We start from the raw sequence: 13,214 nt of genomic DNA, 5'->3' as shown, positions 1-13,214 counted from the left end.
CCGATTATAATAAATCAAATTTGAAGGGAAAATGAAGACAAGAATGCAAAGGTATATATTTTGAGATGTTTGTTTCTGTAATAATCTATATAGTAGCCCCATTCAATATTTATAATTTTTCCCCAGCCTTACATACCTTCCAAGTGCCTGAGGAAAGTTTAATGAGGGTGAAAACTCAGCCAAGGTGCAGACAGAGTGCGGATTCAGACCTTCCTTTCAGCCCATAAGCTTTGGATTGTCACGTACACTGTTTATTCTGCTTAATACATCAGTAAATTAGGTAATTAGAAGAGGTTTTTTTAAATGTAGATGATTGTTCAGGATTTAGGGAATCGCCTTTGAAATGAGGGCGAGTGGAAGGAATCAGCCTTAGCTCAGTGGTACCACTCACATCTAAGTTCAAGGCCCACTCCAGAGATTTGACAGTTCTCCCGCTATCCTGGCCAATATTTATCCCTCAACCAACATTACTAAAAAAAGAAACAGGTTATCTGTTCATTTATCTCATTGCTGTTTGTGGGACATTTTGTTTCCTTGCATTATCAGAGACAACACTTCAAAAGTACTTAATTGGCTTTGAATCACTTTGGGACGTTCTGGGGTTGCAAAAGGCAGAATACAATAAACAACTTATTTATTTCCTTGCAATTCTTTCCTTCTCTTTCATATCCATGTTCTCCTTCAGTAGGGTCAGGTGGCTTATCACTTATTGGTGGCATCCCACTCAACCAGCCAACAAAAACTTCTAGGGGAAAAATGCAGAATTTCATAAAATCTTCTTAAAGGATTGAAACTCTGCAACAGACGAAAAACTTCCTCATCCCAAGGGTATGCAAGGTGAAACACGCAATGAAAGTGTAGTGTATGTACCTTGAAGAAGGAACTATATTCTGCAGCCCCTGTATACTGCAGTACCAGTAGTGACCACCCCTGTATATAAGCCTGTGAAGTAACTTTGTATAGTAGTTCCAGTTTTGTCTCCATTCAGTAAACACCTGTTATAACCAACTTCTGCAGTCCGTGTCTCAATTACACACGGACATTACATTGGTGACAAACAGATCCGAACTTACCTACAGTTCTGCACCACCTCACGGGGATCCATCCCTGAAGTGAATTTATTAGAGGTCGAAGCCAGAAGGAAGAAATCCAAAAAGAAAAAAAAACAAACAGAAGAAACGTGCGTTGACCGTGGGCAACCACCCTCTGATTCATCGAATTCGAAGATTTGCAGGAGAGGCTGTCGAGAGCTGGGCTTGGTTATCCAGTCTATGGTGTTCCAGCTAATCAGGCTGGTGGCAGGTAGTACACTGATCCTTCCTGGGCTGCGGCGGGCTAGAGCTCGATCGGGTGGCTTTTCAATGGGGCCGAGCAGCGTTGTCGGGAAGAGGAGAGAGAGAGAGAGGGTGGAGCACACAGGGCGCGGCCGGTGCTACGAAGCCGGGCAGCGTACAGACCCGAGAAAAGGGAGGGAAGTGTCCCATAGGGTCTGCTCTGACGACGGGAACAGTAATTAAAATAAAAGAAAAAGAAATTAGAAGCACAGAAAGCCGCGAGGAGCTGCAGTTTGCCACGGGGACCGCGGAGAGTGGCGTTGGCAGCAGCGCGGGGGGAAGCGCGCGAAGACCATAGGGCGTCGCCATCAAGGCATAAAAACACCAGCAACAGCGCTGGCAGCAGCGGAAAAGACAGAAAGCGCGGGAGACGCCATCTTAATCCAGCGGGGAAGAAGGCAAAGCGCGGGAGACGCCATTTTGTTCAATCGGGGAAAAAGGCAAAGCACGGGAGGCGCCATCTTAGATCTCCAAGATGCCGAAGACTGGCAATATCACTGCCTTCGATAATGCAATAGAAGACTGAACCACGTATGTGGAAAGAGTCGTAGTATATTGCAAGGCAAATGAAGTAGCTGATGAGAAAAAAGCATCAGTACTACTAAACTTAATGGGCACAAGAATGTACGGCCTATTGCGGAACCTGATCACTCCAGTCAAACTGATGGAGAAGAGTTTTAACGAAATTGTTCATATCCTACAGGAACACCTAAATCCAACACCGCTGCTGATAGCAGAAAGATTTAAATTCCACAAGAGAAATCAGCATAAAGATGAGAGCAATGCTGATTACCTTACGGAACTACACAAGCTATCAAAGCACTGCCAGTTCAGAGCAGGACTGGCAGATACCCTACGGGACAAATTTGTCTGTGGACTCCCGAGTGAAGGAACCCAGAAGAGGTTACTCTCAGAGAAAGAGCTGACGCTGGATAAGGCTTTCAGCGTGGCAGTATCGTACAAAGCAGCAGCAAGGGGAGCTGCGGAAATACAGCAAAAGCCACAGGAATACGGCACCCATGAAATGACATGGGGATTTGAAAAATGTTATCGCTGCGGCAGAACAACCCATGACCAGAAGGACTGCTGGTCTAAGGACAAAACATGCAGGCAATGTGGAAAGATGGGACACATTGCACGAGTTTGCAGGTCCGGGAAGAAGACTAACGACAACAAAAAGACTACTAAGGAAAAGTACAGGAAAGTACAAAAGATGACGGACAGTAGTTCCGAAGACGAGAAGAGTGATAGTGAATCCGGGAACAAGAGACTAAGCTGTCTCAAACTACACAACGTAATCACAAAAGAGGATCACCGAACCATTTGGGTCACCCTCACGATAGCAGGGTCCCAAGTCAAAATGGAATTGGATACAGGATCAGCTCTGACCGTCATGAATCGACAAGACTACGAGCGGCTATTCTCACACATACCCTTGAAAGACACATCCATTGTCTTGAAGACATATACGGGGCAGAAAGTATACCCCAGAGGGAAAATAAGGGTGCCTATCGAATACAACGGCAAGGAAATACAGAAATTGTATCTGTACATACTGCAAGATGGTGGACCACCGTTATTGGGACGTGAATGGATCAGAAAGATAAGTTTAGACTGGCACTCCATTCAGGCACTGACTGTGGCTGGTAAAAAGGATGACGACGTCACACCTGGATGATTGTCAAAAATCTTGGCTAACGCTAAAGAGGTATTTCAACAAGAACTGGGATCTCTTAAAGGCGTAACCACCTCGATAAAAATAGAAGAGAATGCAATTCCCAAGTTTTTCAAAGCAAGACCGGTACCGTATGCAATTCACCCAGCCGTCGAGGCAAAGCTGGAGAATCTGGAGAATGCAGGCATGTTAACTAAGGTAGACTGGAGCGAGTGGGCGACACCCATCGTTCCTGTCATGAAGAAAATGTTAAACAATAAGTCTGAGGAGCCAAGGAAGGTTCACATCTGTGGGGACTTCAAGGTGGCTGTGAACCCAATCCTTCACACAGTACAGTATCCTCTTCCGAGGATAGAAGATATTTTCGCCTCACTATCTGGAGGGAAACGTTTTACAAAAATTGACCTAGCGCAAGCCTATTTGCAGATGGAGGTTGAAGAATCCTCTAGGAAATATCTCACGATAAACACTCACAAAGGTCTTTACCAGTATAATCGACTGGTATTCGGAGTTGCATCAGCTCCGGCTATATGGCAAAGAGCGATGGAACAAGTCCTGCAAGGGATTCCGGGGACTCTGTTACTTGGACGACATCCTAGTGACAGGCGAAAATGACAGTGAACACCTCGCCAACCTAGAGCAGGTGCTCACTAGACTAAGAGAAGATGGGCTACGAGCCAATCGCCCCAAGTGCGAGTTTTTTAAGAAACAAATATTGTATTGTGGCCATGTGATTGATGAAGAGGGGTTCCATAAGTCCCTTGACAAAATTGAAGCGGTAGTTAAGGCTCCAGTGCCTGAAAATGTGTCGCAACTGAGGTAATTCCTCGGATTGGTGAATTACTACCATAAGTTTTTGCCGAATTTGTCCACAATTCTGCACCCACTGAACGCCCTGCTACAAACTGGAGTAGCATGGAAATGGAGCGATGAATGTAAGCGGGCCTTTCAGAAGTGTAAAGGCCTGATCACTTCAAGAGAAGTATTGGCTCACTACAACCCATCACTACCGATAAGACTGGCGTGTGATGCGTTTCCCTACGGCATTGGAGCGGTACTGTCACATAAATCCTTTGATGGTTCAGAGAGGCCGATAGCTTTTGCGTCACGCTCGTTAACTGCAGCCGAGCATAACTACGCCCAGATTGACAGAGAGGCCCTCAGCCTGGTGTGGGGGGTGAAGAAGTTCAATCACTACCTGCACGGACAGAAATTTACTCTACTAACTGATCATCAACCTCTTGTCTCCATTTTCAACCCTAAGAAGGGCGTCCCGATAATGACAGCACAACGGCTACAGAGGTGGTCCCTTTTCCTAGGGGCACACCAATATGACATCGAGTACAAAGGAACTAAACAGCATGGGAATGCTGATGGATTGTCGCGCCTACCGTTGCCGACGGTGGAAGAAGCACCTGCAGTGGATCCTGTGGAGATATTCCACTCGACCATAGTCGAATGTCTACCTGTGACGAATGCAAACATAGAAAAGGAAACACGAAATGACCCGACACTCTCCAGGGTCTATGATTTAACGGTGAAGGGATGGCCAGCACATGGCGAACCACTGTTGCCAGCATTCTCGCCGAGAAGAGAACAGCTGTCAGTGTGCCGAGGAACCTTGATGTGTGGATCCAGAGTAGTAATTCCACCCAAATTGAAGGATAGAGTGCTCAACGAGCTTCATGAGGGTCATCTGGGAGGGGTAAAAATGAAGAACTTAGCCAGAGCGTTTGTGTGGTGGCCAGGAATCGATAGAGAAATCGAAAAGATGACCAAGAGCTGTACAGGATGCCAGAAGGTCCAAAACGCCCCATCACAAGCCCCTCTACATCCATTGGAGTGGCCCTCCTCTCCATGGCAAAGGGTACACATTGATTTTGCTGGTCCATTTATGGACTCAATGTTTTTAATTGCGGTGGATGCACATTCAAAGCGGCCAGAGGTAATAAAAATGTCCTCAACCACCACAGAAAAAACTATCACAGTCTTACGAACCATATTCGCCAGAAATGGGCTGCCTGAACAGATTTGCTCTGACAATGGACCACAGTTTGTGTCTGAAGAGTTCCAGAGGTTCTTAAAGAACAATGGTGTTAAGCATTACACATCCGCCCCATATCATCCAGCCACCAATGGATTGGCTGAGAGGTTCGTTCAAACATTCAAGAAGGCTATCAAGGCAATGTGTAATGAAGACATACCCCTACAACACAAGGTGGATAACTTCTTGTTTGCCTACCGGAATGCGACACATGCGGTTACCAACCAAACTCCAGTCATGATGTTCTTCAATCGAAGACTAAGATGCCGCTTGGACTTGGTTAAGCCAAACATCAGAAGAGATGTGGAGAACAGGCAGTTTCAGAATATGAATGAAAGGCCAACCAAGAGTTTCAAGATAGGTCAACCAGTTTTGGCCCGGGACTACCGCACAGAGAAATGGCAGCCAGGAACGATCTGCACACGGCAAGGACCTCTAATATATACCGTGGACATTGGAGAGAGCATTGTAAGACGCCATGCTGACCAGGTTCTAGAGTCACTGGAAAACGTCAAATCTACACCACGATCCTATGCACCTGGTGATGAAACCGAAGTACCAATTGCATCTACCTCAGAATCGGTGATATTGGAAGCAGACGAACCAAACAACGACATTGATCCCGAATCAACTTTGCCAGAAGAACCTGATACCCCAAAGAGGCGTTATCCGGACAGAATCAGGAAGCCTCCTCAAAGACTGAATTTATAATTGATTAACTTCAGCTAATGTATATAGCAACTGTAATTGTAAATATGTTATTTAATTATTAATCGAATGTTATGTACTGTTTAGCTAAAAGGGGAGGAATTGTAGTGTATGTACCTTGAAGAAGGAACTATATTCTGCAGCCCCTGTATACTGCAGTACCAGTAGTGACCACCCCTGTATATAAGCCTGTGAAGTAACTTTGTATAGTAGTTCCAGTTTTGTCTCCATTCAGTAAACACCTGTTATAACCAACTTCTGCAGTCAGTGTCTCAATTACACACGGGCATTACAGAAAGTCCTCCCTTTCTTCAGGTGGGGTGTTCAGCTCCTTTTTGCATTGGTGACAGGCTCATTTGGAAGTCAAGCACTACGACTTTTACACATCCGTTCTCAAAATATGTAGGTCAAGCAACGACCACATGTAAACGACTTATTTTAACCGATAAACCGCACGTTATATCTGTGCACGTGATTAAAGGCAAGAAACAGCTTGCCTCTTTTGAGGTCTAAAATCGCAGCGGATCTCCGTAGGGGAAAAAAAAAGTTAACACGCAGGATTGGTTTCGAGTCTTTGTTTGACAGACGCATATTGCTCGACCCCGTGTGATAAATAGTGACGAGTTCAAAACGGGTTTTCGTTCTGGCAGCCCTCTTTGCAAAACGGATGGTAGGAGTGAGTAAGTTGACGTCGCCTCTCAGACCCGAGGGTACGTTTGATTGGTTTTATTTTTTGCACGATAGCATTGAATACGCGATCGTGGAGGACAGAGGAGAGAAACGGCTGTGGCTACAGCGCGTGTTTAAAGTGCCGGTGAACAGCCGGCCGCGCGCGTGTTTAAAGTGCCGGTGGGCAGCGCGCGCCCCCCTTCCTCCCCACGCCTGCGCGGTGCCGCGCTCTGTGCTGCTGACTCGGCGCGATGAGATGCGAGCGCCGGCGGCGGGAGGCGAATCAAACAGCCGAGCGTGTGTGTCTGAGGAAAAATAGAGCTCGCTTTCACACTCAATGATTTACACCGTGGGCTTCTGACACTTTTTTTGGATTTCCTTCCTTCCTCCCTCCCCTCCCCACCCCCCTCTCTCCTTGGATTGTTCCCCCCCCCCCCACCAAGATATAAATTTTCTTTCTTTTTAAAAATTTGTTCTCTCTCTTTAAACATCGGCTGCCCACCCGTCATTCCGGCCACCGGCCTCGGGCTCGGATCACCCTAAGGTAAGGAGGAAGTTGGCCGTCAGTTTTTAAAGGTAGACGATTCGGTGGGAAACTTGACAAATTCCTCCTCATTGTTCAGCGGTTGTCGGGAGAGCCGAGTTTACGCATCAGTTGCTGCAGCGCGCTGATTGGAGCGCCCCTCTTTTTAAAAGGACGATTTAAATTATATCTTGGAAACAGTCACACAAACCGGTCACAAATTTCCCACCCAGACCCCCTTCAGACTTGCCGGCCTCCACTGCTTCAGTCTAGTTCCCCACATCCTCCTCTGTTTAAATGACCGTCAAGATCGTGTAATGTTAAAATCCCGAGCAGTGCCACCTTACACAACAAAACCTCCTTTTACAGCAGAGACACCCCATGATCCCCCTCCCCCCGCACAAACACAAAGACAACTTGTTTTTTTTTTAAGAATATACTTTGTAATCCTTTAAAAGATGTTTCTAATCTCCGTCGACGGTATGTAAATCCAATGCAAAGTGTGTTTTTAAATCTTTAGAGAGAGGGGGGAGGGAAAGAGAGAGAGAAAAGGCAGCGTTGCTATCTGGTTGTCCGCTCTGTGGCCACGAGCATTGCTTCTTGGTGTCCATGCGAGTCGTTAGTTTTAAATAGTAGTTGGGCTTTTCCCCTCCTCTCTTTGGTGAATGTGGTAATTTTTGTGGCTTCTTTTGACGCTGAAGGGAAGATGTCCAGCGACAGGCAGAGGTCTGACGACGAGAGTCCGAGCACAAGCAGTGGGAGCTCGGATGCCGACCAGCGTGACAACCCGCAAGAGGAGAGGAAAGAGCCAGCCTCTCAGCAACAACCGAAAAAGAAAGACCCCAAGGTATCCAGCAAAACCACAGCCAAACTCTCCACTAGCGCTAAAAGGTAAGTACAGAACCCTTCTTCCTTTTTGCCTCGGTGTTTCTGCACTCGAGCACCGGCATTTTGCCAATCCCGGTTGCACTCCTTTAAAGTCCTTATCAAATATGTCAATATAAACACTCCTCTCTTCATTTGCATATAAGCTTGAAAAGGGAATAATTTGGGTAAAACGGCTCTTTAGCGGGACAAAATACCCTTCTTTGAATCTTTGGTGTACCCTTCTACCCGTTTTAGGATAAATTATATAAAATGAAAAGCGACAAGTAGTGGAAATTTGTGAAAACTTGTCCTGTTATGGGATTTGGGTATAACGCTGTGGAGAACAAAGAGGAAGCAGCCATGTTTTCCACTCTGGTTGGGTGAGCTGCAGAGAAAAGGATGGTGATAGAGGGCACTGTAATCGTTTTTTTTACATCTAAATGCAGCACAGTGTTTTGTACTGAATACCTCTTCTTCAATTTTCAGAATTCAAAAGGAACTAGCTGAAATCACGCTGGATCCGCCCCCGAACTGCAGGTAAGTCAGGTTGATCAATTAGAAGGTTGCAAAATGTGATCAAGTTCCCTGACACTGATGCAATTTAAGTGAATGTATGTGTATTGTAGTTTTCTGAACAAACGGAGGCATTTGGTAGATAATTAGTATCTTAAGAGGGTCCTGTGATAAGGCATAAATTATGGGGAATGATAAACTGTTCTTTGTAAATGATGGACATTTATGAATGCTTGAAAGCAGGCCAACATCTTAAAAGATATATAGGTGTTCTCATAATAGGTGCTACTGTGTTTAAATTGGTTGTCACTGTATATATGTTGGTTTTCTGTGGCTGGAAAACATTGCTAGAATAAGTATCGGGGGGGGGGGGAATAACCCACTTAACTGTTGTAGCTGGAGTGTAACTTTTGTGTTGTTGGGGTTGGATTTTTTTTTGTCTTCCTGAGGGAAATTACTGACTTTTTATGTTGTTAAGGTGGAGCTTACTTTTAAACTGAACTATCAAAGCTTCAAATTTTACTTTGGCTTAATTAACCAATTTTGGACACTTATTTGCTGTCAACAGTCAATATAGTAATGCACATTAGTTATACCTGAGAACTTTAGAAGTTCTCATGTGGAAGAAGAGTGAAGTAAGGTCATCTGTCTTCATTCTATAAAATGGAATGATGAACTGTTAACATGCTATAGACACCTAATGAGTTTCACAAGCAGTAGCTTTATTTGTTGCTTGCAGGCCAGTGATTCATATTTTTTTCAGGTTTTGGCAGGACTTCGTTTTTGTGTCCATAAAGGTCATGAATAGTTTTGTGGTGTAAAGTTTTACAGCACGTTTCAATATTTGAGTTTTTTTTTACCCTGTTCAAAGAATTATATTTTCTGATCCAAGCTTTTCATGATGGCACCTGGATAAATCTTTGCCTTTCAAATGTTGAATCAGTAAGGAGTGTAGAAGTCAAGCTTACATGGAGTCTACATTAAATGAAATACCTTTAACCTAAATTTGTGAATTAAAATTTGGCTGACTGTTTTACCATCTTTAGCACAGAAAATTCAAAGTTGTGTAGTTATTAAATTTCAAACCCACTTTGATCAATGTTTCTGGATTAAAAAAAAAAGAATTGACCCAATATTATGACCTTTGCAGTACATGAGAAAAATGTAATGAAACAGAATGTTCCAGGTTGATATTTAACCCATTGACCTCGTGAAAGTACTTCTGAATGCTACTTCAATTGGCAACCACAAAGTGCTTTTACTTTAATAGTTTTTATCAAATATTTCAGATTTGATGCTGGTATCTGCTTTAGACCAGTGTACGCTGACAACACTTACACTACGGGCTCTGTACCACTCTGTACATTGGGAGGGAATGGAATTGGATGGGGTGTTTTGTTGAGGATGCCAGTGATTACTTTTTAAGTTAGTTAACAATTGACTATTGGATTTTTATTAACATTAAAAATATTTATTTAATTATCAGACCACTTGGGGTCTTTGAAGTCGTATTTTAAACTGAAACTTGGAAAAATTAAATCAGTTGTAGTTGTAAATCAGTGGTTTCATAGTGTTTGCCAAACTTTAAAGCACCCTCAAATTTGCAGTTGAAACTGGACTTGAGCTACACTTTGACTTAATGCAATGTGGTTTTCACATTGCATTGACATCATACAAAATAAGTGGCCCATAAGCTTAAAAGCAATGTGATCTGTTCAACTCTTGTTTCTTGCATTTACACAGATATATACTTTGGAATTTGTTCAATATAAATGTCCATTGTGAAATTCTTCATAGTTTCTGGTTTATGACCTTCTGAACAAAATTGTAATGCACTTTAAAGTAAGGTCTCATAGTTTAAGTGGAGCCAAAGTTCAATTTCTCAGTGTACTGCATTTGCTGTTAAATAGGTTAAATTCTGTATTCTTAGAAATGTTTAAATTGTCTATGGAAGGATGTGCTGGACAGGCTGCATGACCTCCCTCATCTGCACTTATCTTTTTGATACTTGGAAAATTCATCCATTTTAGAGGGAAAATTCAGTTTAATGTTGCTTGGGGTTTTGAAGGAAAAGCATGACCAGTTCCTTCCAGTGTACTCCAAGCTGATTTGCAGTTACTTTTTACAACAAATTGCATGTGTGTGTATATAGCATCTTTTTTAATGTAGTAAAACGACCCAAAGCGCTTCACAGGGTACAGTAATAAGACAGAAATTGACACTGGGCCAAAGAAGGAAACATTAAGACAGATGATCAAAAGTTTGGTTTAAGAGAGAGGTTTTAAGGAGTATCTTGAAGGAGATGGAGCAGTTTAGGGAGAAAATCCCAGAGCTTTGGGCCTGGACTGCTGAAGGCATGACCGCCAATAGTGGGACAAAGGAAGAAGGAGATGCAAGAGAGGCAGAATTGGAGGAACGCATAGTTCTCCGGTTGTAGGGTGCGAGAACGGGAGGGGTGAGGCAATGGAGTGATTTGAACAATCGGATGAGAATTTTAAATTAGAGGCATTGGTGGACTGGGAGCCAATGCAAGTCAGTGAGCAAAGGGGGTTTTGGGTGAACGGAACTTGGTGAGAGTTAGGATATGGGCAGCAGAATTTTGGATGAGCTAACGTTTATGGATGCTGGAAGATGGGATACTGGCCAGGGGAGCATTGGAAGAGACCAGTCTAGAGGTAACTAAAGCATGGATGAGGTTTTCAGCAGCAGGTGGTTTGAGGCAGGGGTGGAGACAGGTGATATTACGGAGGTGCTGGAAAGGATATGGGGTCAGAAGTTCAACTCGGTCAAATAGGACGGTGAGGTTGCCAGCAGTCTGGTTGAGCCTGAAACATTGGTCAGGGAGAGGGATAGACTCAGTGGCTAGGGAATGGAGCTTGAGGCCGGGGTCGATGACGATGGATTCTGTCTTCCCAATGTTTAATTGGAGGAAATTTCTGCTCATCCAGTAATGGATGTTGGACAAGCAGCGTAATAACAGAGGCGCAGTGGAGGGGTTGAGAGGTGATGGTGAGATGGAGCTGTGTGTCATCAATGTACATGTGGAACCTGAAGTTGTGTTTTTGGATGATGTTGCTGAGGGAAAGCATGTAAATGAGCAATAGGATGGGGCCAGGGCTGGATCTTTGGGGGACTCGGTAACTGCGCGTGGGGGAAGAAAAACCATTACATGAGATTCTCTGGCTATGACTGGGTAGATAAGAATGGATCAAACGCTAGGGCAGTTCCACTCAGCTGCATGATGGAGGAGAGGCGTTGCAGGAGGATGGTGTGGTCAGCCATGTCAAATGCTACAGACAGGTCGCGCAGGATGAGGAGGGATAGTGCACCATGGTCACAGTCACACAGGATGTAATTTGTGACTTTAATTAGGGCCGTTTCAGTACTGTGGCAGGGGCGGAAACCTGATTGGAAAGGTTCAAACATTGAGTTGCAGGAAAGATAGGCACAGGTTTGGGAGGCGACAACCCGTTCAAGGAATTTGGTGAGGAAAGGAAGGTTGGAGATAGGGTGGTAGTTTACAAGGACAGAGGGGCTAGGGTGGGCTTCTAGAAGAGGGGGTTTAAGCACATCACAGAAACCAACTGAGGATATGTTTTTAAGAGAAAAGATTGCATATTTGTAGCAGCTATTAAACATGTTTTTAAGTTGGTCCTTGCAATGTGCCTGGGTACTCAAAATATGCTTCAGATCTGATTAAGATAAATACTTCATTTTTGTCGTCCTCTAAAGAGGAAGGAAAGTCTATGGGGAAAACCTTTTTGTTCCGAGTGTGCTTATTATAGGGAGAAAGAAAGACTTAGACTTGGATTTGTATAGTGCCTTTCACATCCTCGGGACATCCCATAGTGATTTACAATCTTTGAAGTGTAGTCACTGTAGGCAAACTCGGCAGTTCAGTCCCACAATCCAAGAAATAAATGAACAGTTAATCTAGTTTTTTTTTGGTGGTGTTGGTTGATGTGTTGGCCTGGACACTCTTAAGAGCTCACTGTCTTTTGGAATAGTGAAAATGTCACTGAGAACTACTTTGTTTTTAAAAAATCATCTTGTCACCATCGAGACTCTCGAGTAAAGTTTGCCTTTTGGGTTGTTCTGGTGATGTTTATTATGAAGAGTGGCTCTATTGCAAATAGCATGGAGTGTGATTTCAAAGCAGCCAGAGTTGATCTGGTTCTTCCCCAACCTAAGTTAACCATGCCAATAGTTGGGAAACTTCATCATCATTCCTATATTTTGTGTAGTTCCTTGAGGTCCTGTGGCTCTTGGGCTGATTTGCATAGTGCATACCCTGCCATGGAACCAGTTGGAACTACCTGTAGATGTCCTAGGCTTGGGTCTCTCTCTTTTATTAAACAAGAAAGATGTTTTTTTTCCCCCAAGAGACAGTTTTTTTTGGTGAAGGGCATAATTGAACATAATTTTCCCTTTCTATTTGTCTGGTTTGCATTTATCAAGATGTTATTTACACTAAGAACATGTTAATAGCATTACATACAGATATTCAGGTTGCATTGTGCAGTTGCAGAAATTCTGAGTACTGTAAAATGAAGTATGAGATATTTATGTAATGCACCTTTTCCCTTTTCAACCTGAAATACCAGGTTCTGATATTATACCTTTATGTATAGAGATGAGCTGATTTTTAAGCAATATGCTGTATAAATACCCTACTGGAATTTCTGTTGTTTCCAAAACCTTGCGATGTTGCTAGACCTCAGTTGTGATCATTAGTAATGCATTATGTCAGGGTTAATAAAGTATTCCAATACTTGGTGACATCTTGGGTTTTAAGCTCTTACAATTTTAAGAAGGCAAATATTTTCTCTCAAAAATGCTTTTTAGCTTCCATTATTGCAAAAGTAGGTTTAAGTGCTGCTT

General features: G+C 43.6%; 1 protein-coding gene across 4 annotated transcripts in view; it reads left to right on the top strand.

Moving 5' to 3' along the window:
- The first annotated feature begins 6,248 nt into the window (after nt 1-6,248).
- ube2e3 (ubiquitin-conjugating enzyme E2E 3 (UBC4/5 homolog, yeast)) overlaps nt 6,249-13,214 on the top strand; it is a 129,305-nt gene continuing 122,339 nt past the window's right edge. The window contains exons 1-3 of one of the 4 annotated variants that reach the window (XM_085985978.1): nt 6,249-6,471; nt 7,655-7,844; nt 8,307-8,357. In XM_085985978.1, the coding sequence (XP_085842104.1) occupies nt 6,429-6,471; nt 7,655-7,844; nt 8,307-8,357 (284 nt within the window). In that variant the 5' untranslated portion in view covers nt 6,249-6,428. Of the gene's footprint in view, nt 6,472-6,659; nt 6,975-7,181; nt 7,434-7,654; nt 7,845-8,306; nt 8,358-13,214 lie in introns of those variants that run through there. The other 3 variants (XM_085985974.1, XM_085985976.1, XM_085985975.1) reach the window with 3 other exon arrangements.

Source organism: Somniosus microcephalus, chromosome 4 (genome assembly GCF_052327205.1).
Source record: "Somniosus microcephalus isolate GS21.2 chromosome 4, FLI_Smic_1.0, whole genome shotgun sequence".
Taxonomy (NCBI): domain Eukaryota; kingdom Metazoa; phylum Chordata; class Chondrichthyes; order Squaliformes; family Somniosidae; genus Somniosus; species Somniosus microcephalus.
The sequence above is the reverse complement of the archived record's forward strand: the minus strand, read 5'-3'. Positions and strand labels throughout refer to the sequence as shown.